General features: G+C 46.3%; 1 protein-coding gene across 2 annotated transcripts in view; it reads right to left on the bottom strand.

Moving 5' to 3' along the window:
- CADPS (calcium dependent secretion activator) overlaps positions 1-26109 on the bottom strand; it is a 173426-nt gene that overhangs the window by 2773 nt on the left and 144544 nt on the right. For both annotated transcript variants that reach the window (XM_042880802.1, XM_042880801.1), the window contains 5 exons: positions 24386-24533; positions 20392-20466; positions 19404-19487; positions 15668-15700; positions 12951-13058 (listed from right to left, as the gene is read on the bottom strand). In XM_042880802.1, the coding sequence (XP_042736736.1) occupies positions 12951-13058; positions 15668-15700; positions 19404-19487; positions 20392-20466; positions 24386-24533 (448 nt within the window). The remainder of the gene's footprint in view (positions 1-12950; positions 13059-15667; positions 15701-19403; positions 19488-20391; positions 20467-24385; positions 24534-26109) is intronic.

Consider the following 26109-nt stretch of genomic DNA (forward strand, 5'->3'; position numbering starts at 1 on the left):
AAGCACGGAAGTAGGGTCAGGTGTGGTGGGGACCACAACACCTCTCTTTGTGCTCAGCACCACAGATGGTTCCCAAATGGCTTGTACCCAGGGACCATCACAGCTCCGGGCACACAGGAATAGTTCCTCTTGTTTACTCTTAGCCACGCACAGATCAGAACCTTGTACTGCAGCACTGTGGAAATTTATCTAGAACCAGTTAAAAAAAAAAAAAAACAAAAAAAAAAAATAGATCAAATTATAAAAATCCCAATCAAGCCCCATCCAGATTAGCTGGCAATGAAGCCTCTTCCTGACTAACCTAAAGCCTTGCATCAGTTTCACTCAGACATTATTTCCTCCCATCACTGCACCTTCTCCTCAGTGTCAGTGTCTGCATACCACGTGCATGAGCTGACACAAGGCTGAGCACAGCAAGAAGAGCACAAAGCAGCCAAAATTTGGGCTTGGATTATCAAACCAGAAGACAACACACCCAGTATTTGCCACCCCCCATCAGGACCTGGCATGCTGCATGGGGAAGAGATTTCCCCCTTTATGGTATTTCTTGAGTTGGACTCGATGATCCTTAATGGGTCCCTTCCAAATTGGGCTATTTGATGATATATGGCACAGCACTTACACTGTGCCTCATCAGGCCAGAGCTGTACAGTGTAGGAACTGGTGTCCTGTCTGCCACGTGGAGCTGAATATATCACGATGGTGAAAAAAATAGTATTAACCACCTATTGCTACAAACACTGTTCTAACTGTATTACTATTTCTACAGAACCTCTTAATAAAGTGGAGGAAATAAAGGGATGGAAGAATCACCAAAGACATGCCAAGTGGTGATTTCCTGCTGGGCCAGCTTGGGGCTGAGATTTCTGTTGGCTCTCCATCTCCAGGATGGGGACCTGGCAAGTGCTGAGAGCACGAATGAAGCTAATTTGCAGAGGAAAGAAGGATCTCTGTCGGCTGAGCTGTCTGTCCCTAAGGTCCTGGTGCCAGATGGGGCCTCAGTTGTGACATGAAGCTCTGTGCAGCCCCAGGATGGGACAGAGGCTGGTCCTGCCGTGTCTGTCCTGTGCCACACACACCTGCACAGATGGGGAACAGAACTGAATCCCAGCCCGCGGGGGCTCAGCCTCGCGCACTGCTCAGCGGCATGGAAGGAGCTCTCCTCAGAGCTGAGTTACTCCAAAGACTTTCTGCTTTGTGAAAAAAAGACAAAGTGTAATTCATTGATCTTGATACACAAAACCGTCACGTCACTTCATAGAGCACGCACCAACTGCTGAATTTAAGCCCTGCATATTCATAAAAATAAGTTAGCCCATAAATTAAATGTTCCCTTTAGCTATCACTAGTGTTAATGCGCTACAAGACGCACAAGCCCTCTGATTCATGACTAACCCTCCAAAGAGGATAACATTTGCATATGATTATATTATTAAAAAAAACCACCACAACAACAAAACCAAATGCTCCAGAATGGGAAAGAGATCATTTCAGACAAAAGAGCGCAACACCGGTGGGCTCTGATGTCCTCCTGGGACACAGGGCTCCTTGGGGCTTGTCCCCACACACGAGGTGCACAGGGCACAGCCCAAATGGGCCCTTTCCATGGGGCTGCAAGGCACCAAAGTATGAATGTGTTTCTCAAAACTCATTGTGGCTCATAAAGAGTGATGCTCCCATGCGTCCATGGAGCCCAGCTCCAACCCACAGCCGCCTGCCCTGTTACAGATGATATCTGCCATCCCTGTAGATAACCGGCACTCAGCCCAAGGGGCGCAGCAGAGGAGATGCAAACAAACGCCCTTAGGATGGCACCAGAGCTTGGTCACAGCAAGCAGATGTCCCGTTTCCACGGCCAGGAATGTAACCCCACTTTGTGGTTAGCCCCTCCTGTTCACAGCAGCCCTTACTGCCAGGTGCATCGTGGCAGCTGGTTTGCTTCAAGCCAACAGCAGAAGCAGCACAGGGCTGTGAGTGCTGCCCGTGCATCCCAACCTGCCCAAGCCATCGGCTCGCTGTTTTTTTCTTCTCCTTTTTGGAATGCAAATGCATGATCAATAAGTTGCCGAAATAGCAAGCTTGTCTCTGAATATATAAATGGCAAAAATTGATATGAATAAATCTGCAAGTAGAGCACTGAGTGTGGCACATTTCATCAAAAAAAAGAACCCCGTGCTGGGCTCCTGCTTTCCGGGAGGTGGTGTCATTACACATAGCCAGGAACATCTGCAAAGCCCCGTTCTCTTTGGTGTGAGCTGAATGGAAGCATGACCTCCTGTTCCTTGCCATGAACCCTGAGTTCACACTCATATTTTACATGTTACAGGAAGCCGCAGCTCACCCCAGGGGTGCGGCAAACAGAATCTCGTAAGCCAGATGCAACACTGCTTCTTAAGGCACCTGAAGGAGCTGTATTCTTCATTCAAAAGCTTACATACTAGTAGCTTAAGGTCACTTCAGCTTTTGTAAAGAGCGGGACAAAACCAGGAATGCTTCTAGGGCTGGGCTGTCAGCAGGGTAGCAGAGGGATTACAAGGAACCTGTGACTCTGCCTCTTTCTGCCTTTACTGGTAGTTTTTTTGTGTGTGAACAAGTGCCATACAACAGATTGAGGCTGGTATAAAGGCCTGGGACTGTGCAAGAGCACCCCGCTGAGCCTCAGCTGTGCTTGCAATTAGCAATAGGCATGAAATGATTATTGTTGTGGTGGCTGATGGCAATCTGAAGTGACAAGTTTTATGGGGGAATTTGTAGTGGGGATGTTCAGCAAGTTTCTGCAAACCATTAATCGAAGGCTGCGACACAGTGTAGTCAAAGCTATTTTATGTCATTGCAAAGGTCTCAGAAGGATGCTGAAAGAATATTTTTCTGCTCTCAGTGCCTCGGAATGGAGTTTTTCTAGGTCAGGGATTCTTTACTGCCCTATTTAGTGTCAAAAATACCCATTTGCCTCAAATTAGCAGAAAGCTTGTAGTTAAGGGCTAGAGATTAGGCATACAAAATTACTCAGCAGGTGACTGCTGGGTGGATTTGGGGGTTGAGAAGTCTTTAAAAACTGACTACGAGACATTATATACTTCTGACAAAAGAACATAGTAATCCTACCTGCTTGCTTTAACCACTGTTGTTTGTCTATTATTACGTGCTTTAATGCTCATAAGAGCAAAACTATTGGTGATACTACTCAATTACCATAGTAACTCTCCCCTATGACCTCTCATTTCAGTACTTGCTTTCCAACCAGAACCAATCCAAGCAGGGCAAATCTATTTAAAACTGTGACACACACGGCACAAGGAAACCCCGAACGCCGCCTGGCTCCTCTCTTTGTTTGAGACACCGGCTTGTTTTGCAACCCTGAAAGGCAGCTTTGAAATGAAGCCTTGAATTCAAGGTGTTCCAAGGGTACGGCAAGGGGAGGAGAGAGCAACGCGTTGACGCTGGGTCTCGTTTCCCAAAGGAAAACCAATTCTGCTCTCAAGGCAACTCGATCAGCCAGGGAAAAAAATATAGATTAGAAATTCCCGACTCCTTGTGCCTGATGTTTGCACCCGTCCCATGGACCAGCAGCTGACTTACAACTGACAGTCCATGACAGCTGACTGACCGTGTGCTCCACAGCCCCGGCTGCTCAATGGCAGCAGTGGAAGGACCATGCATGTCCCCCGGCCTTGTGTGACTACTGGGGCATTCCTCTCCATCCTTCTTCAGTGGCTTTTTGGCTGTTGGTCCCACTCAGTCATTGCAATGCTAAAAACTTGGTGATGACAGCAAGCAAGAAATGCAGAGACTCGCAGCCAACAGAATTTCCTACTTTTTTCTTTAAAAACAGAAAGTTTCTGGGAAGCTGCAACACACACTGCAGAGAGGACAACCTGAGTTTGAGAACCTGCTCCAAAACCTGCTGTGATGCTGCTGGGATGGAGCGGTGGCTGGTCCAACACTCTGCCCTGTCCCAGTCCTGCACTAATGGGGTTGGAAAGGTGGTGCCACCAACACAGCCCCATGCACATAGCTCTCATCCTTCCATGCTGGCTCAGGGATGGCACAGATAGAACACAGACGTGCCCACACAGCACTCTCTGTTACACTTGTTCATAAACTTCTCTGTCCCTTCCCTGCAGGTGTCCAAGGCCACGGATGGGGCCCTGGGCAGCCTGAGCTGGTGAGGGGCAGCCAGCCCACAGCATGGGGTTGGAACTGGGTGGGCTTTAAGGTCCCTTCCAACCCAAGCCATTCCATGATTCTGTGACTCTCTTCCCTCTACTAACAAAGATCATTCTCTGTGCATTACTGCATGCTGTTGGCGAGGGGTTCCCTGAACCCGCTCCTCCAGGTCAACATTTTGGCCGCAGAACCTCCTCAGGCACAGAGAATGGAACCCATGCCTCAGAGCACCCTGGCTTTGAGGCCATGGGCAGCACCACGAACAAAGAAGTGACAGTGCTGCCATGCAGTTCCATGTCATGCAAGACGAAGGCTTGGGGACCCTGCAGGATGCTGTGGGTGCACCCAGGACCCCGGAGCCGCGGTGTTGGCACGGCACAGCCGTGGGGCCGCGAGCACACAGCCAACAGGAACCACGCAATGAGTTAATATCGCGGGCATTGATCAGCTAGTCTTACAATTAATGCTTCCAATAAAAAAAAAAAAAAAAAAGCTCCCCCTTTTTATTCAACAGAATAAGAAATTAAACACTTGTGGGCTCATTCTAAAGAATGAATGAAATTGAATAAGCTACCTAGCACTTGAGATTCCCAGCGAGTGCTTGAATAGAGCAAACCTCCTGAGTTGAATGGATTGCCTTTTGGGACCAATTTGTCTCTTTTCACTCTTTATTCCTCCTTTTTTGCTGACAGATGTACAAAGGCGGAACTGCGCTGTGCAGCTTAGCTACATGCACCCACAGCAGCTGTCACTTTTGTCGAGCAAGTTAATCAAGCAAATGCCACCATATCCCACTTTCTATAAGGAACAACATGTTATAGACAGTAGTCTTGGGAGACGGGGAGGGAGAGAGACTTTATTTTAACTTTGAGGAGCTGGGATTTTTTTTTTCCCCTCTGTGTTAAAAAAAAAAAAAAAAAAAAAAAAGGAAAAAAAAGGGGAAAAAAAAAAAAGCAGCCAAACCCGGTAGCACAAGCTGACACTTTTGTTTCCCCGCAGAACAAATATTTAATATGATTTTAGCTCTAATTTGTACAGCAAGGAGGGCTGTCCGCTTTTAATTAAATTTAAGGGACTTAGGGGACGAGGTTAGAAAAGGAATGGAAGCTTTTTGTTTGCGTTAGCGCTTGTTGATAATCATATATTGATTGTCAATCGCTAAGCCAAAAAGATTAGTGTAGTAAATACTATTATCTGAATGCCACAAGTGAAGTGCTCGCTTCCCTTCCCCGCTACTCCCTTTGTGAGGCGGTTTGAATCACCGGTTGTTATTTATACATTTTCTTTGATAAAACCAACTTGTGTGGCTGATTTTTTTTAAGCCCTGCCTCATTAAGTGCATAATGGCATTTACGTGTGGGGCTCGCCGCTTTTTAGCCTTTCAGGCTTAAGCTGATATTCCTCTCTCACAACCGTGTTTCGAAACTTCTGATGTTCACCAACAATTGGATACGCACCAATATTGTATGGCTCAGATGCTCTCTCGCTATTGCCAAAGACCAGGAAACAACAGAACGGGATCTGCAAAGAGGAACCCGAGTGCTCCCTTCCTGCTGCTCACCAGGCAGATCCTTGGGTTGCTTTTCCATCACATGGGATTCCTTACGTGCACGCACTCTTTAGGGATGTGAAACCACGCTGAAGGGTACGTCTTTCCTATAGCTGTACAGAACACAAATGCAAAGCACTGACAGGTCTCTGGGCAGCCCTCTTTTTGGCATCAGAAAGGTACTTTTCCCTTAAATCCATCTACCTTTTCTTTCAGAAGATAAATCTAAATTTTGGTAGCAGACGGCATTGTGCAAATTGAACTTCTTCACACAGGTGAGAATTTGGGATGTGACAACCCCCCCCAGGCCCCTTCCCCTGCTCTCACAGCACTCAGTGGTGTTGGGGCAGTTGGTCCTTATGGTAGCAATGCACATCCTGATGCTCAGCCAAAGCTCTACTAATCTCTACATTCAATCCATAGAGCTTGAGTAAAGCGCCAACCAGTTGATAAAAATCCCTAGAAACCTCAATATCTTTTTTTTTTTTCTTTTCTTTTTAAAATAGCATTTCTTCTCTAAAAACCTCACGCCTGTGCCTGGGGTCCCCCCATCACAAGCACACTAAATAAGCAGCCATACATCTTTTTCGACCCTACAGACCCCCCTCTGTCCCAACACCCCGATGCATCTCCATGACACCACTGCTGTGGGTGCAGGCGGTGTCCTCTGCACTGCAGCTCCTACTGCCTTTCTCTCTGTGCCCTATCCTTTAACAGGGAGGTTTCATTCACACTGACGATGCAGCTATACGAGGGAGTTATTATTTGATTAATTAGTATTATTTAATAATGTCACAGTCCCAGCGTTGCATAATAGGGTTAAGCTGCTAGCCAGAGCAACTCATCATCTGTCTAGGATGCAAATGGCATCACCGAATTACATTATTATTATTTTTTTCTTTCTTCCCAAAAATAAACCACGCACACACACACACACACACACACAGAAAGAAACACACTTTGCATGGTGTAAGAGCTCTGCCTTCAAACAGAGGGAAATTCAGAATGAAAGCAGAGCCGGGCGCCCCGACGTGCTGCACGCTTCTTGCAGTACAGATGGCACCTGTGCTCCCCCACTGCCTGCAGACACCCAGACTGGCACTGCCCCAGGGTGACCATGGGGCCAGGGTCAGCCCTGCGGTGGTTTCTGAGGATGGGGCAGCTATATTTGGGTGCTGAGCACACAACTCCTAAATGAAAGAGCTTCTGCATGAAAGCTGCTAAAGCAACACACCGCCACTTCTGTACCGATTGCCTGTTCTCAAACGCTTTTTTTTTTAACCTCTAAAATATTCCCTGCTTATTTTCTTTTTTTTCTTTTTTTTTTTTTTTCCAAAAAAGAAATGAAGTTGACATGCTAAAATTTGAGTTCCTATATAAGGAAGCTGGGTATAACACCGTATCCACACAGTGCGCTGCTTTTTTCCTGTCCCGATCACAGGGCCTCACTGACGCAATGCAATCCTGATGCAAGGCTGATCGATGAGGTGCAGCCCAACAATGCATGCTAAGGAATGTTTTAATTGCACTTGTTATTGGATTGAATTGGAAACCATCCCAAAGCGGGCTATGGGGAAGCGAAGCTGAATCCACCACAGCCTACACACAACCTGTGGCAGCTCTGGGATCCTTGCCTTTAGTGCTCCTCTTGCCCTACTCCTGTTGGGGCCACTCACTGCTATGGGGGAGCACATATCCCACACCCTAACACAAACACTGCCCTCAAAGTGCTGGGTGGATCAGGGCAGCACTGACCTTGGAGCAACAGAGCAATCAGGCTGCCTGCTTAGAATGATTAATGGAAAATCTCCTCTGGAAAAGAAATCAAATTAACTGTCTTCAACCAAATGTCTACTGGAACATGAAAAGCTGTTCTGATAAAGACATTTAGGAGGAAAAAAACCCTTATGAGCATGTAAAATCCAGTGACAGATCTAGGACTTATTTTATTAAGAGTCTCCCTAAAATAAATTAAACAGAGCCTACTTAAGTGAACACTTGGGAGCTGTCGGTGCAAAAAGATGCAAGGCCGCTCTCTGCACGTGCCCGTAGAGCTGAGGGGTTAGAATGGGATGGGAAAGGACTCAGCTCCTCTCATCCAGGTGTGGGAGATGGAAAGGGCTCACATATGAAAGGGTGCATCCTCCAGCAAAGGAGATTTGTCCCCACATGGGTAATGGACGTCACCATTATGTCCTTTTCTCTCCCAGTGGTGCAGATGTGGGTCCAAGGCAGTGTCCCGGGCTCTACAGATCCACAGAGGACAAAAAGCATGTCTGGGGGTAGAACTGCCCAACTGCCTTCATGGCACAACTCGTTCTTGAGGGAAAAAAAGACAGGCAAAAAGCAATGCAGAAGAAACAGCTCAGTGGAGGCCATATCAGGACAGGAGTGGGAGAGAGTCTGTGCCCTAATGAGCAGTCTCGCTGCGTGGGAGGGAGCGGGATGCTGTCTGTCCTGGGGAACACACTGCGTGCAGCTGCAGGCAGCAATGGGATGAGAGCTGAGCCCTGCATCCGTTCTTCCCTGATCCCGCAACCCGAACTCCTATGAGTAATGGAATGCACCGCGAGTAGCGGCACTGACTCATGGCCTGACTGCTGGGTGCGAGATGGGGAGGGGAAGCGGGGTGAGGAGGGCTCTGTGCTGGCATTTGGTTGCACTGCGTAAGGCTGACTGGGAAGAAATGCCACAGTCCTGCAAGCGCTGCTCGAAGGAGCTGCCAGCATCCAAATGGGAACTGAGCATCCAAGCAGGAACTGTGCTGAACTCCAGAGCTCTGATTTTAGGAAGACTCTCACAGTTCCCTGCATCCTTCCTGTTCACCATCCCTGGCACTCGGCAGCCAGCTCCCAGCAGACTGTCCTGAGCTGTGGCATCAGCCTGGTGCAACTGCTGTGCTCTTGACTGGAAAGGCAGCTGCTCTTCCCCAGGAGGTGTGACACCAGGACAGCACTGCTGCCTGCAGAACCACAGAGCAGAGCAAAGCTCTGCCCCTGCCTAAGCCCTGGGGATGGACGCTGGCCTGAGCCTAAGGCTGTTCCCCTGCTGGCCCTGCCTGGTGCTCTGCTCTGCAGAGGACTTCTGCGATTTTCCCTTCTGCACTGTGCTGGGCACAGGGCAGAGTGAGGCCCAGACCCTGCTGATGCCACCCTGACACCAAGATAAGAAATCACCTTTGCCCTGCAGACATGCGGGGGCTAATGCTCAAGTTTCATGGGAAATGCTCTGTCTGGTGCCACAGACCTTGCAGCAAGCAGAACATGGTGACAGTGAAGTGGTAGAAGCGCCTCTGCACCGGGCAGCGCTGCTGCCTCCCGCGTGGTATCACTACATGATTAAGTGCTTACCAGACTTCTTGGTAAAGGCAACCTTCCTGATCTGATAACTGCCAAGGACAAGCCAAATACGCAGGGTCAATCCATGCACACTTAATCCCCAGAAGGCAGATTAAGTGTATAATTGACCCATATAATCCACGTATCATCTCCAGTGAAATGTTTTCCATGTCCGGTTTAGGCAAACGTGGGCCCATAAGAAAGCTATCAGAGGCACAGAATTACCATGGCAGTGGATTTCATCAAAGTCAGAGATGGCTTTTTAATCACTGATCTCAGGGACTGCTAGATTTAAGCAGATGAAGCAGCACTAAGCGTATCTGCCTTAATCCTTATCTTCTACTCAGGCTGGTGTCTTCAAGAAGTACAAGGAGGAAAAAAATAAATTAATTTTTTTTTTTAGGTCCTTGCAATCTTAGGAGCTCCTCTTGGTGTTTTGATCTCTCATATCAAAAGCATGTTTTTGTTGGTGTTTTTTTTTGTTAGATATTGCATTAATCATCAGAGAGAAAAATGCCATCTGCGCTATTTAGAGACTGCGGCGGGATGCTGGAAGTGGAGGATGGCGGGCGGCTCGCCGGCGCTCGGAGCCTTTTGTCTACATGATGCTCAGCCGCGGCCGGGCAGGGAATGCTCGTGCTCTGTGTCACAGCTGTGTGCACCAACCGATGAGGTTGGCACCACACTACTTTTCAGTCATTCACCCTCTGCAGCACATGTATTCTGGCGGGTTGAAATCCGTGTTGTGCGTACCTAAGGGCGCACACACGTGCATATGCGTAAGCAACTTCCACTACAGCACAGCCCTCGCAAGCACGATTCCTGCTGCCTTCAGAGAAAAGTGTGGGTGCACAAACTCTGATCCTACCAAACGTGAGTGCCCAGAGCCAAAGGGGAGCTGAATTCCGTGACTGGTCAAAGACTCCAAATCACCCTTAAACACTCCCATTCTGCAGCTCAGTCCCCATCTCTCCAGGAGAAAGGATGCAGTTTTGGACTTTCCATCAGCACCAAGCCGAGACTGAGATCTCTGTGCTGCCGCGAAGCATCGCAGCGGCTCAGTCCTAAAGCACACAGAACCTCAGGGAAGGGCTGCATGCTACAGTTCTATTCTTAAACTCCTCTGCTACCAGTGCTCTGTACCAACAGGGCCTTATTACAGTGTTTTAGCTTTAAATGTTATCAAATTAGTGAGCCAGGCCAAGTAAATAAGTCATGTTACTCTGCAGTAAACAGCACTGCCAAAAAGCTAGTTAGGTTTTGATTACCAGCAGAACTCCACGATCAATCTGTTCGTTCAATGATCCCAAGAATACAGATTTTTAAAATTAAGACGATGACTCTATTTTGGGGAAAAAAAAACCATCACCCAACCCTGACTAATTTGCAGAATGAAGAGGATTAATGCACAGACCACACAGAAATGTTGCAATAATCTCCCACAAGCAGTTATATCCCCCAAAGACTACAGTCCTGTACTGCAGTACCGAGGGAGTGGTGTAGGGAGAATTGGCTTTGGAACTAAGAAATGGTATAAAATGCCCAAAGCCATGGATGAACCCAGCTTCTGTTGGGACATGGCACTCTGCAACCTCTGCTATGGGGAGGAAACAAAGAGGGAAATGAAAGAAAACACTGGGCAGGGCTGCGGGGAAATGGGGCAATTGGGAACAACACAGGGCTGCAAATCCCACTGAGAGTGCGGGAGGCAACATCACACCATGCAAAGCTGCTCTTCCACTGCTCAAAGCCAAAAAAAGACAGAAGTCTTTTTTTAATGGCACAGAAAAGCAACTGAGCCCTGCAGCCTCTCTGCAGTCAGAGAGGTTTACCAGCCACTGGCACCACGCTGCTGCCTGGCGGCCCAAAGCAAGGCTCACCTGGTTGGAGCGAGCACTGAACTCACTGAGGAGACAGCCTCCAATGTGTCCATAATCTCACTGCTCAGAGGAAGCCCCACACTAAGAGCATTGCTCCACAGCTGCGCTGAAGGGAGCAAGAACAAAATGAGACCCAGGTCCAATTCAGCACCACAAAGACCATTTGTGGCTATTCCTCTATCTTAAGAAAAAGACAGCTTACACCTACCACTGCCCTGGGAAACACGACCAGCAGAGCCTGAGGACCATTTGTTTGTGCTGGGCTCTGCTGTGTCCCCTGCCTCCATGCCAACCTCAGCCCCCCAGCACATCGCGTGGATACAACACTCAGCACCACGTCCCACCTTGAGGTTACCGCCCTCCAAAGGGAGCAGGGAGATTTGTGGGAAGCAGGGAAGAACGGAAAGATTTTGCACTTCTTGCTTTCCACCAAGGTAGCTGCTCTTTTTTTTTGTTGTCACTGTTAATTTGTTTAAAACACGGCTTGGTAAAACTAAGTACGAACGGATCAAACTGAAATCAATATTTGTGCTAATTACAGCTTTTGGAAAATTGGAAATAATGGCCCAAAGGGTATAAACACACCAACTGTGAATCACAGGGAAACGATGAGGGAAAAGGCAGTGTGGGCATTGAAAAGAACAGTCCAGATGAGCTCTGGAAATCTAACTGCTCGTGGAATGCAATTCCCCACAAGCGAGCAGTGCACTTGCAGGCCTGCTGCAGATGGAAGCGACAGGCTTTTGTTTCTGTGGTTTGTTTTTTTCCTCCCCGTGCCTGCTCGATGGGCTGTGCTCTGTGCGGGGCCAGCAGCAGCGGCGTGCTCCGTGCATGAATGAGGCGCTCTCAGTGGATATGGGTCATGCTAGTAGATGTACACAGTAAGATTATTTGACTCTAATTCATGCCACTTGATATAATGTGATAAAACATTTGACATGAGAGATAAGTTCCATTTTAATCTGGGAGGGTAAGAGGGAAAGAAAGAGGGGGAATTAAGAAGGAGGAAGAGGTTTCCAAGGGAAAGAAAATGCGCAGAAAGAGAGATATCGAGTAAAGGAGGAGTTTGGCTGGAAGGAAAGCAGCTTTCCCTACACACTGAGGAAGCAAACGAGCGAGTAGAGAAAGCAAGTCAGACTGTTACAGTGCCAGAGCCGGGAGCTGAGATGGCACTGCTGAGAGGAGGGAGGAGAGGGGAACAGAAGCTGCTTCGAACAGAAATCACTGTATGGACAAATACCCTAGAGGAGACTGAGACACTAAGGCTACAGGCTGGCCATTAGCAGAAAACCTTTGCTCTACAACAGCTATGAGGACAGAAAGGCTGTAACACAACAGTAGCAGCAGAAACATACATTGGTTAACATGCATCCAAAACCAAAACAAATGGGCATCACAGGTCACTGTTCTCTCGCAGGCCAATGCATTCATCCCGTGCAATAAAAAAAACCCTCAAATAACTGGGTCAGCCTCCTGCCACACTGCTGAGACCATGGAAATGTATCTGAACCTGGTCTCTGGTGCCAGGAACCATATCGTGGAGCTCCAGAACGTCCACTCCCAACCAGCAGTGTGCTGGTTGCCTTTGTAAATGAAAATTTGGTACACACAATTTGCTGTCAGTTTTGGAGAGCTCGTCAGTGACAGACACTGTGAGTTGTGCACAGGAGATAGAAGGTCCTCAGCAAATGAGCTCCAATTTTCACACTGAGAACAATGACCGAAATGTGCCGTTATAGAGAGATTCTCCACAAGCTTAAATATAGTCAGGGCTCTCTTAGAAGATGCTGCTCCCTTGAAATCCAGGCACAGACAGACCAAGACACAGTACACTAGAGATTTAAAGCAGGCAGAGAGCAGATACGAGCCTTAGTCAGAAAGAAAGGAAGGATTTATTTATTTTTTAAAGCTATAACCAATAAATTTTCTCAAAATGTGACTTATCCTCCTGTCTTATTTTGTCACATTTTGGGTCTCTCCTGCTTGGTGTCCAAGGAGGAGAAGGCATTTACTTACATCAAATAACCTTTCTATATACATCTCCTCATTGACCTTATCACGCAGGACATCCTGAGAGTGGCGGACAAATGTCACATAGGCGTCAGCAACATCCATCCCTGGCTTCTGCATGGGGAGAGAAGAGAGAGAGAAAAAACCATGAATACATCACGGGAGCACCTCCTCTGCATACCCCCAGCACTGCCTCTCTTCCTCCATCTCTCTCCTGCCGTCCTCGTGCAATTCACCCCTTCCTTACCTGCTGTGATGGGGATGGGGACAGCGTGCCCATGCCCAGCACAGAGCCATGCAGTGACACCAGACAGGGATGAGAGCATTTCCCTAAGGAAAATGGGAACTGATACCGTTGGAGGGGAAAATACTTAAAAAAAAAAAAAAAAATCCTGAGTTCACATTGCTTGGTATACTGAAATCCAACTTACCTCAAAGGAAAGCCATTAAAATACTGTAACACGACTCATTACAAGAGCTGCCACAAAATCTTAAATTTCCATGGCACATTGCAAGTTTGTTAATAACTAGTGTCATTAGTTTCCATTGCTGTGATTTACCTCAGATCACAGAGTATCGTTTCTCTGCAAGATACGATTGTCAGCCGCTGCAAATTGAAGTTAGTTAACACATCTGTGTAATTTCCAGGGTGAAAATGAGGACAGTTTGGAAAGCAGTAGGAAGGGAGTTTTTTAATACAAAGCAAACAATTATCAAGCGAAGGGCCAGCGCTCAGCCCTTGGGAAGCTAGTAACATTTCTTAACACCTACTGAAACAATGACAAGGTATTAATTTGAAAAACAATGAGGACAAACAAACGTGGCACTAGTCAAGTGTTACACTTTCAAGCAATTTTCAGCAGGCTGATCGTGCAAGGTGGCACTGAAGGCATTGCTTTGTGTTGGGCAATAGCAGCAGTGCCTGCCGAGCTGGATTTAACCGGTGGGTATCTGCTCAACCACGCCATTTCTCCTCTTTCCCCTACAACAGGGACCTGAAGCAGCACGACGGTGCTGGCGGTGGGCTGGGAGCTGTGTGGGGCTGGCTGCTGATTTCGTCAGAATCAATGTAAACATTCAAGTGAGCAAGTGGGAGAGAACAGCCATCGGTGTGGGAGAGACCACATGGACTTGACATCATCTCCTATGCTGGGTGCCCCAGAAGAACAGTTCTATGCTCAGACTCATGGTGACTAATATTAAAATGCACTTGACTGACAAGGAATGTCAAATAAAGAATCTCCACATTTGCTAGGACGGGAAAAATGAATTCTGTGCCCCTCTGTAAGGGAACTGCTGAACCACGGCCTGAACCTCTGATTGATCACCTGAGGCGAGCACGGAGTCAGCCAGGCAGCACAGGTGAAGGTAATTCACCCATGCTGCTGGAGGGTGGAGCCTGGCTGCACCTCTTCTAGGCCCATTTAAGAGCTGACTAGCAGTAGGGAAGGGTCTCTTCTGGAGATCTGCTCTGCTGGAGTTTTGTAAGTGAGCCCAGGATACAGGTAAGCATCCTATCTTTTCTGCTTTGGTGTAATAACTATGTAGACAAGCTCTCTGGTGTTCCTTGTAACTACAATGTCTGTACATTCGTTGGTTGTATATTCTGTCTCCAAAGCTCTCAGTAATTTGTTTCTACTGCTCAAAGAGAACAAGATGCAGATCTCTGTGCTGGGTATCTCAAAGCAAACAAGAGCTCTTGGTGTTCCAGAGCTTGTCCTCTCCATTCTGGACTAAATGTGTAGACACTTCACTGGGAAAGTCTCATTACCTCAGGAGAAACAGTGCAAAAGGTGCAGTCTGAGATGCCCAATAAATTTGTCATGTTGTCGTATGAGAACATGCAGCCCAATTGCATCCACGAGATGCCTGCCCACTACATGTGCAGGCCACCAAACTCAACTGATTCACTCCTGATGTCCACTGACCAGACGGACTGAATGCAGGATTTGTGTGCTGTATTAAGGACTAATCTTTTTCATTTGTAATCACCTCTTTGCCTGTAACGTAACAGTGACCCCCTATTCCATCCAACGTTCACAAATGATACTTGAACTTCATTTAACTGTGTTTCTGGCAAGTAAGTGCTCCAAGAACATGAAGGTCTCTCTGCCTTATGAATCAAGGTCTAATTAGAGCTGACGACATGTAATTTTTCTGTACCAATTACAGAAAAAAAGGAAAAAATTATTTTCATTAACAATTTCCCAAACACATGTTGCTAGTTCACCATTTTCCAAAAGTAATAATAAAGTCATTTTTTTTTTTTTTTCTAAAAAAGAGAAATAAACCAACAATTAGAAGAACAAAAATAAAATCCATTAGCTAATGTGTTAGATGTGTGTTGGCTCAGTTCTAACATGTCTGGACCTTTTTGTTTGGAAATTGTTCTGTATTTGCACAAGTCCAAATGAAGAATTAACAGAATGCACTGCTCCTGTTTTTATTTTCAACTTTTTCTTTTTTTTTTTTAGATTTTTAATGTGGTTCAAGCCAATTGCATTATGGTGGTACCTTTTTGACACCATCTGCAAAGGAGTGCCTAAAAAGCCTCAAAGGTCTCTGTAAGAAGGTAAGTGGAGACATTCTTTCTAGTTCAAATGTTAGAAGTCTAAGGGCCAAGGATTCAACCTCGGCTGTTAATGTGCAATGTGGGTTGCTACACATGCCATAAAACAAAGCACAAAGCAAATTGTTATACAAGTTGTTTAAATTGTGCTTACGGGTACATCCACGTATTTGGAAGCAGCCTTCACCTGTGAAAGGAACAAGAACAGCGTCACCATCAATATGCTTTCAGGCTTTTCCTTTGAGCAGCTGCAATAGCTCTGTAGGCAAAGACTCAGGACAATACAGTGTTGAGTAGGGGAAAAAGGATGACAAAAAATATGTTTCCCATCTAAAATAATAGGGAACAGTGGTGTTTTTGTCATTGTCTGGGTGACTTCTGCTCTACTTCACTGCTCTACAAGCTCTAATAGCAACAGATGAGTGTGGGCGCTGTGCTTCTCACTCCTCTCCTTAAGCGAGAGGATGGGGCTCACCAGGACACCCTGTTACTGTCCTGGGGTGGCCTCGTTCCACACTCAGCATCATGTATCACTCTGAGCAGCGATTGTCCCCATGGGAGCTGTGCCCTAGGGTTCAGGGGTGGCTCCAGTGAGCACTGCGTCTCTTTGCACAGCCATAGGCTCCAACACGAGCACTGTGCCCATGTGCATCCCACCTTGCACCACCTGGGGTGCTTTGGCATCAGGACAGCACATTCACATGGTGCACCAGAACAGCACCCAAAGCCCCTCAGCCTCCTGTCCTCTGTCAGCAGCATGATGATACCCGATGACCTTTCTTCTGCCCTTTTTAAAGATGCTATTTTCTGGGGAGTACTGCAGGGAGGATCCTGCACTCTGAGGTGTCCTTGTGAGCCTTTCAGATCCCAAATGTGGTAGCCTGTTGCCCAGCACACGTGGTAGGGTGGCCCTGAAGGCCAGGTCCAACTTTTCCAACTGAGCAGCTTCCCAGCTGGCCAGAAAGACCCTTTCACCAATGCAGCATAAGGCACTGTGTCTAGAAAGTGTCTAGCTGGGATTTTCCACAACACTTCTGCTTTTAATTAGGGTAAGCATTGCCGGCCATCTTTGTTTGGGTGTAAAAGCTCACCTGCTTTTAAATATTTCTAAAGCTACCATTAAAACAGCCTAAATATAACATGCACACAGTTGCATCTTGGGATGAATAAATTATGTGTCCCGAATGAGAGAATGAATGTATGTGTGAGACAGAATGTGAGAGTGGGTGGAAGTACTCATATGGTGTGTGTGGGGGGTGCATAATTAAGCACAATGAGGCGATACAAAAGACCAGACTGGTGGTAATTGCTGAGGTGAACGCTGCAAGCACTCACAGTGCCTGGGCAGCAGGTGCAGGCAGGGCAGGAGGGGCTATGGGGCCATCCCCAGTGCTGGCTCCTGGGGGCAGAGAAGGCTGGAGGGGTACGGGGCAAGTCCCAGCCATGTGTTGCCAAGCAAGTGGCAAAACAGGGAGCTGGTGGAGTCACCATCCCTGGAGGTTTTTAAGAAAAGGGGAGATGTGGCACTAGGGATGTGGTTTAACGGACATAGTGATGATGGGTTGGTGGTTGGACTATCTGATCTCAGAGGTCTTTTCCAACCTTAATGATGCTATGATTCCCTAAGCCTTGTGCCAAGCGCTGGCTCCCTGCAAAGAGGCAATGCTCATCTCACTCACAGGTATCCCTGATCCCAGCAGCTGCCTGGGCACTTTGCCCCAGAGCTGCGTTTATCCTCACTGCTCCCTCCTGGGGCAGCCAGGGGAAACCTGGATGGGAGGGCTGCTGGGCCCAGCCCAGTGCCACCGCCTCTCCTTCCCCCAAGCCAAAAGGCAGCGAGAATAGTTCAGGCAGCTTCCTGCCATCCCCCCCTCCACCCACAACAAAACTGAGCTGCTTCTCCTGCCCACTCCCCTTTAATCAGAATAATTACTTGTTTTTCTTTAAACTCAGATTTGGCTACGTTCAGTGAGATTTCCAAACTGCCGGATGTTGTGTGATTTTTGCTAGGCTGCCATTTTTCACAAATGATGCGACTTTGCCATGAAACGTCTCAGTTTACCATACAATTTTTGTGCAGAACAAAAATAAGATCTTTTACTTCTGTCTCCCTCGGGTAATATGCAGTCTTTAGTTTTAATTACTGTAGGTGTAATTCTCCGCCTACGGAGGCCATCCAGATTAAAGGGAATTTTAGCAGCTGTCATTCCTGTGACTCAGTGGAGCTTCACATGCAGACACCCATCCGGGGCCTGGGCTGCTGCTGAGATGCACTTGAATGTGGCAACAAATAGAAATAAAATTTAAAGAAAAAAAAGTCTGGCCAAATTTAGAAGGGTATTTTCCTCTCGAAGTGCTCTGCAAGGGGAAGTGGCTAGTGAGAATTTATTAGGACAACAGATGCGTTAATTTTATCTCAAATTTCGAGGCAAGAATTGGAAATGAGGAGAGCCTACTAGGTGATAAAACTGTCTGTCACAAGACCCCTGGTTACATGCCACTTGCCGAGAGCCTGGAAAGCACGCGCTGAAAAGAAGTCGGGAGAAGGGGGTGGGAGACTAATGCTTCCTAGATCTCAGTGGCTTGGACCATAACACTTTGTTGTATTTGTTCAGACAGGGAAAACGTGGGAGGTGGTGCAAGCATGCTGTAACAAGAGAGAATTTCTGTATTTAGCACTGGAAAAACTAAACACAGAGAGTTGCAGGGAGTGGTGCTGCTCAGCACAGGCTTCTCAAGCACAGTGCTGAAGAGGTCAAGGCTGTCCCTCAGCCTCTTCTTGCCCAGCGCACCCAGCAAATACTGGGACCAAGTGAGAGACATTCCCTGCCCAGCAGGAAGCCCCCTGCTCCTCTGCAGTGCCTCTTTCTCCTTACTGAGACCCAGGAAAGACGTTATGGCTCTCCACAACTCCCTCAAAGGAGGCCAAGGAGAGGTGGGGATCAGCCTCTTCTCCCATGTAACTGACAGGATGCGAGGTGATTGCCTTCAGTTGTGCCAGGAGATGTTTCAGATGGATATTAGGAAAAAATTATTCTCAGTAAGAGTGGTGAGACATTGGAACTGGCTGCCCAGGAGGTTGTGGACTCGCAATATAGGTCTCACAGACCTGGAGGTCTATGAGAACTTCAGTGCAACTTTCCAAGCATCCCCATACACATGCATTTGAGTGCACGATCTTTTGATGAGAGAAGCCAAGTGCTCTTGTAAATTCTGTAGCCATGCACTTTCAGAAGACCTTCGGAAATCATTTACTATGTGTTTGCTTAAAAAGCTGTCCAAAAGCCTTTCTGGAATGCAGCACAGATTGCTAAAACCTTGAGGATACTGAGGTCAGTTTTGCCTGGATTTTTGTCCAGCACGTTTCTAGTAAACACCTAATGTGATGAGCTGTGGATTGCTTCTGCAGTGCTGGGGAGAAATGACATCACAGGCACCTAATCCATAACCTTATGGTTAGGGTATTTTCCCCTCTCTCTTCTAGAAGGAAAAATGGCACTCCCTGGATTTCCTTTAGTTTCTTACAATGCTCACTGTTATGGCTAGAAGAATGAAAGGAACACACCTGTCATGCAAGGTGCAATAAAGCAACTTCTTTAACTAGGGAACTTGGATTTACAGTGCAGCTTCGTGTGCTTCCTCAACAGAATGAACTCCACCAACCTGCATGCTAACTGATCATATCTTTACATATTGCTACAACACGATGACCTATGCTTCTCAGGTATCCAAGTACTGAGCATGATGTTTGTCTGCTCATATGAGAATTTCAGTGTCCAAATATTGCAGAAAGGCACAATTATTATGTAGCTGATTTAGTCCTGGGAGAGCAGGAGATTACAGCTCAGGAAAAAAAACAACAAAGAAAGGAAGATATTGTCTGTACTTACAGTAAATGACAGGAAAGAAGAAAACAAAGTTCCTTCATCGTATCTAGACAGTTTGGCCAAGACTCCTTCCAAAATGGTGACGAACTACGAACACAAAAAACCACGGTGATTATTTTCAATAATTGAACAAGGGTGTACAAATCAGCTTTGGCTTCGGAGAAGGCAGTGGAGCTCTCAGCATTGCCAAGGGGATGGACAATGTGCCCTCACACACGGGGCCATGGGACGTGGGGATGGGATGTGGGTGCAGCATGGCATGTGGCAACCAGCACAGCCTCTCCCGGAGAAGAAGCTGGTGGTCCTTGCTCCAGTACACAGTGTCAAGCATGCAGCTAGATGGCTGTTCTTGTGGAAGAATCCAACTGGCATATGTTTAAAGGTCTCCACTGTATAATAGGGATGACTTGTTCTCAGAAAGTTTGAAACTACAGGAAAAAACACCCTGCCATCTTCCTCCCTACCTCCCAGCACCCCGTGTGTTACCAGACCTACACAACACTCCTTGGGAAATGCTGGCAGCCGATCTAGAGGAGCTGAGTCTGATAAAAAACACAATTTCCAAACAATGAAACCTGACATTTGGGAATGCATTTCCCACTACTGTTGCCTGTAAATGACTTTCTTAGGAAAGGATATGGTGATTTTGGGTCCCTACGGTGATCACAGGGGCAGTGACCACCCTGAGTGACACCCAACGTCTACGCAGCAGTGCTACCCAACTGCATGGGCTGATGCTGGTACCCCACAGATAGCAATTCCATTCTTTAAAACCACTTCTGGGCTAGTATGCCAATCCTGCTAACAGTGTAATGCATCTCATGCAGTTCCTAATCATCAAAGAGTCACCATGAAAGGGGGGGGAGATATATGATCTTTCCTGTGAAAAACAAGAAGCCAATTCAACATCTTAATGTGTCATATTTTAATGGAAACACATATTAAAAAGCAATGTTAGCAGTGAATCACTTCACCTGAAGCTGAAGGTTACCTTTGCCACTAGGAGTGTTATCATTTCTTTGACAGTTTCCTCAATTAGTTCATCTATTTTTGAATGGTACTGGTGCTAAAGAAAAACAAAAGGAAAGGTGGAAGATTAGTATCAGATCACAGGCAAGAGCTTTACGGTCATCAGTGTCTTCCTGTGGCAAACTACAACACTGCAGCAGTATTAGCCTGAAGAACTATGCAGCTGATTCTCGTGTGCTCTACTACAGTGGCCTGTGATTATTTACACTTAGAGACCTTGAATACAGGCAAATCCTCCATCATTTTATGAAGTATGGGCAACCCTTCCCTTCTCTGCATGCCTGCAGCTCCAGGAGCCTCAGCCACACAAGGGAGGGGAGGCTTTGCCATGACTGGGACTTTTCCATGGGCTGAACCACTGAGGTACTTCAGCAAAGCTCTCAAAGGAGTGTGATGTGTCAGGTTCAGCAGGTATGAAGTTAAAATAAAGCACTTGTCCAAATGCTATGCTCAGTGACTCCAAAACAGATTTTAAAGAAACTCAGCAAATGGAGAGCAATTTTTTTTTCTCATGCAAAAGATGGCAGCAAGTGCAGAGCTCTTTGCATTAGCAGCCCTGCAGCTCACCTCAGCACTGGTGACCGCAGCCGCTGCTCGCAGCAGCTCTGTGTCTGTCTGCAGCCCAATTTCTGCACATGCCAAACCTTCCTCAGCTTGGGAGCTCTGCTGCAATCAGCTGCAATATGGCTAGGATAGGTACTAGAATACAGTCTTCTACTAATTTAGAAAAGACCTGTTTCCAATACAAGATTTAATTAGTGAAAACATACAGTATATTCTTATTTTCAATGGACTGAGAAAATGCTGATTATGACTGCTTTCCAACACAAAACATTTGATTTTTCAGTCAAACATTTCAAGCACTGGTGCTAGTCACTATATTCATTACCACTTGGCATTAATATTGTTTTAAAATGTTAACATCAAATCACATTGAAAGAGACAAATCTGCTTTAAATACTAATCAGACTTTGGGAACGAAGACTGTGAGGGCTTTACAAATGCTAGACGCTGGTCTCAATGTCTGTCAGCAGTCTGAACTGCTCTACTGTTTCTTTTTTTTTTGTTCTGTGACAACAACACATTAACACGGGAATTTAGAATGAAGAAAAGAAGTCAGACACACTTACCCACTCTTTAGCAAACTTTTCAGATGATTGGGGACAGAAATAAAGAGAAAAGTGCAAAAGACAGGAAAAAGAAAATATGAAGATAAATAAAAGCCAAATTAAAGAAAAAACAACACAACAAAGGATCTTTTGAATGTGGTTATGATAACAGCATCATGCACAGCAACAGAAACAATTAGCAGGGAAGACGAAATGTGAGCAAAACCTTCCACTGAAATGTCAGAGACTCCTGCCTGTAGTATTTGCAGCAAGTACAACAGGACACGAACTATCTGCTGGCAGTCCCCTATGGGCTGTCCAACAGCAGGGCAGAGGTCTGCAGTGCTGCCCACATGCCCACTGGGGCAGGGCAGGCTGCTCCCATCTAAACAAACCAACAAGCAGCGTTTGCATTTGGAGATTCCATTTCGATGTCAAGACATATACGAGTCCCTTGTACAAGCCACAGTTACCCATGATTGGTGTGTTTAATATAGTTAGGCCTTATCAGCTTGCAGGTGGACCTGGCACAGCTGACATAGCTGGAGACCTGGCTGCAGGTTGAGAGGGACTGGTAAGAGCTGGATATGGGTGAGAGCTGCTGACGTCCTCAGCACACAAGGCCAGAACTTGCTAAGGAAAATACTACAGGAGCTGAGTGTGTATTGGGGTTGTCTTCCTCACCTTGTTTTCCTTCTGGAACTGTACTTTGTGTGCGTATGGAAGACTTTTGGCTGGCTCCTCAGGAAGGAAACCGCAGGTGGTCAGATTGGGAAGGTGAGGAGGAGACAGAGAAAAGAACAAGGACAGCCAGAGGGCTGCCAGGGCTCTGAGGATGGAGGAGAAATGAAGGAGGTGTGGAAGAGGGCCGGTGGAGGCAGGGCTCAGCACTAAGGCGGTCAGATGAAAGGTGATGGCACCAGCCTGCACTTCTCCATTCCCAGAAGACGATGCTTAAAAAGCAAATAAGCACACTGATGGAATAAAAATGCAGCTCTGATAGCTGGAGAGGGCCCTAGGCAAACACCGAGGCAGTGTCCAAAGGGCTTTGACCACACCTTCCCATTAGGACACAAAATCTGGGGCAGCCCCTGTGCTGGCAAGTGAAGTGATGCCCAGAGCAGCATTCAGAGATGGCTGGCTCCTAAAGCAGCCTTCCTACCAACACTTCCCTCTGCATTACCTAGGAAAATGCCTGAGGTTAAAGATCACCCAACTGGTTTGCTTTGCTCAGTGCAGCCACTGCTGCTGGCAGAGTTCAATGAGGCTTTCTATTAGCTCTATTATTACAATCCGTAATCAGTGCACTACAATGATTCAACTTGACTTTATGTGATGAGTATCTTGCCTTGTCATGTAACAGATTGTGTGTACGTTGTATTTCTCTAAGGACCATCTGACCTTAGATATTAAATAGAAACATACTAGACCAACTGAGAAACATTTAATACATACATTTATCCCCTTAGATGTATTAAAAATTCAGAGGAAAAATAAATATTTAAGATGGTAAAGTATGTTTACCAAATGTTTTAACAGCTGCCTTTAGAGACAAGGAAATGGAAATGAAATGATGGGTGTTTGTTTCACAGGGTAGTGCTCTCAAAATGCATTCAAGTATCTGATAAAGTGAGCAGAACTGAAGGTGGGCTTCAGAGAAAGGCCACAAGGTGGGAGGGAGCCCCAGAATGAGGGCAGAAAGTGCACCAAGTCTGCCTGCCCACGTACAGTGCACACAAGAAAAAAATCAGAAGGCTGTTCCACGCCAAAATCTCCCTAAAAACCCTAAAAAGTCTGTTCCATCATTCCCACTGGGACTGGAAGAGCAGCGGTGGCATTCTGCCCCTTTGCCCAAAAGCAGAGTCCTGTTCCTTAACCTTGACTCCTCCCTTGTACAAGCACCTCAACCTGCAGCTTCAGGAAGGTGAGGCAGGGGTAGCCAAAATGAAAAGCAAACTGATGGGGTGTGGAAACACACATTAAAAGAAGGAAAAGAAAAAGGGAGAGTGTACACCATACTGCAGCCCTACATGGTAACTTATGCACTGCTAATTTATATCTGCTTTGCAGGTCTCTTAGTTCCGCTGTTAAAACCTCTTACCCCTGTAAGTGCTGCTTGCCACAGGCTCAGTGCTGCTATGCCCAACACATCCTGCAGCAGCTCAGGCAAATTTGCAACCCCTGAGCATTACACGTGAGCAGGGGAAGACGCAGAGAGAGCCTGGTTATGCTACAAATGGAGGCAGTTGTGCCATGCAAACACTTCACCTGGAGATTTTATGAATGCAAGGAGCTTGCATTCAAGCTACTGGAATTAGCTTGATCTCCAAAATGTCCCCAGTTAACAACTCATTAAGAACCCAGAAATTCAGAAAGATCACCACGCTTGCTAATTACAGCCTATATTCAAGGAAGTCACAATGGAATTTCAGTCTACTTATGTAAGTTATTATTTCTTTTTCCATTCAAGAATCTCAGCAACAATTTGGCACTGCTGTTTTCCATGTGCTTGTATCCAGAAAACAGCCATACACAGAAGTCTGTTGCTGATACCTGGCTCCAAAATGGGGTTAATCATTTAATACATATGGTCACCTCACATTAAGCAAGCTTCAGAGGTACCTTATGCACACCACAGTCCTTGAAAAGATTAATCCTAACTGGGATTCTGAGTGTAGATATTTATCAGATTTATCTGAGAGCAACGCCCTGCATATTCATCCGCACACTCTATATGAAGGCTAAATTCACAACTGATAACACGTCTCTGAACCCAGCACAACAGGAGATAGGAAATTTCATTCCGTTGCCTTTAAAAGCTGTGAAAAGAAGAACCTGCATTTTTACCTCCTGGCCCATTTCCATGCTGCAAAGCTTTGTTGACTGAGCTTTGGCATCTACCATGACATTAAACATGGTGCATATTGATTGAGGGACTCGGAAATCTGTTGATCGGCTGGTTTTCTGCAGTTTTACTTCAAATGCAATCCTGGTTCTGTTAAGGAAAGCAGAAAAAGATGCTTCAGTTTCTTTTTAAAATACTGAAGCTAGTAACAATGTGAAACACAAGGCTTAGAAGAGTTCAACAAAACAGAAAGCTGAGTGCTACTGGGAGCGTTACAGTACAATCGTTACAAATGTGCTTCTACTAAAAGTGCTTTTCCAGTTTAAAAAGAAACACTTTCCCCAGAATACACACTATTTATAAAGTGTGCAACGGTTTCAGAGACACTATGACTTTCTCATGCTTGATAAACAGTGTGATGATGCTACAAGCAGCAGTGTCAACGTACACCTATCATTTGGATGCATTAGCTGATTTACAACCACAAACAGCGAGCCTGGTGCATTACAGGAAGCTACTATTGCCTGATGACATCTACTACAAAAAATATTACTACAAATTTTCTTCATTGCTTTACTGAAAGTACACTGTTGGATCCCTATGGTGTTGGGTCTGCATGAGTTTCTTTGCTTGCCAAAACTTTCTAAGTGTCTCAAAGTTCATCCAACTCATCTCCTTTAGAACAGAATCATAGAATCATAGAATGCCCTGGTTTGAAAAGGACCACAAGATCATCTTGTTTCAACCCCCCTGCTATGTGTAGGGTTGCCAACCACCAGACCAGGCTACTCAGAGCCACATCCAGCCTGGCCTTGCATGCCTCCAGGGGCACCCACAACCTCCTTGGGCAACCTGTTCCAGTGCTTCACCACCCTCTGCACGAAAAGCTTCCTCCTAATATCTAACCTAAACCTCCCCTATCTCAGTTAACACGCACAGTTATGTACAGATGAACATACATGAGCCCACACAGAGCTTTTTGGAAGCAAAGACTACAGAATTTGATCTGTGCTGTGTATGAAAATACCAAGCTGTATGTGACCAGCATCAGGAAGCCCCGCAGCATGGTGGGCACTGCATCATCTTTCTCTTGAGCCCCTCAGCAGATTCCAGAAGTACTTCACTAATCTAACCTAGCACAGAACAATTATCACATCAGACAGAATCTGCCAACAACTTAACATAGAAGCTTCTATTTAGAAACAACAAATAATATCATCTGCAGCTCAGGAGTAACTCCGAACTTGAAAGATCCCCCAAGGTTTACACAAATGAAAACTAATTTACAAATGTGAAACTCCTGTTCTTGGGATCAGATCCGAACTGGTATGAAGGTCCTGCTGCCTGGATGTATTAGCAGAAGAGCCCTGCCTTGCAAAGGCTGCTTTCCTAACAGCCCCGAAATACAACCAAGCGTGGAAGGCGGGGTGGCTCCTCCATGGCATTCAACAGTTCAGAGACAGACGCGAAGAAAAATGTTGTGTCAAACTGAAATTGCTAAAGAAACCTTAGCCAGGCCCTGTTTGCAGGTGATATAAATAGGGAAAGCAGCATATTGGTTTACATCAGCAGTGGCATTTGAACTGATTTAATTACCAGTGCCAGATTTAGCCTGGACTCGGGGACTAGAATCTTGATAATTACTGAAAGGACCAAAAGTGACTGGGATTTTCCATCTCCTCACAGAGATGAGCATATTCCTACTTACTTACGCTCAGAACCATTA

Source organism: Lagopus leucura, unplaced genomic scaffold (genome assembly GCF_019238085.1).
Source record: "Lagopus leucura isolate 7727_CA_CO unplaced genomic scaffold, USGS_WTPT01 Super-Scaffold_100028, whole genome shotgun sequence".
NCBI lineage: Eukaryota > Metazoa > Chordata > Aves > Galliformes > Phasianidae > Lagopus > Lagopus leucura.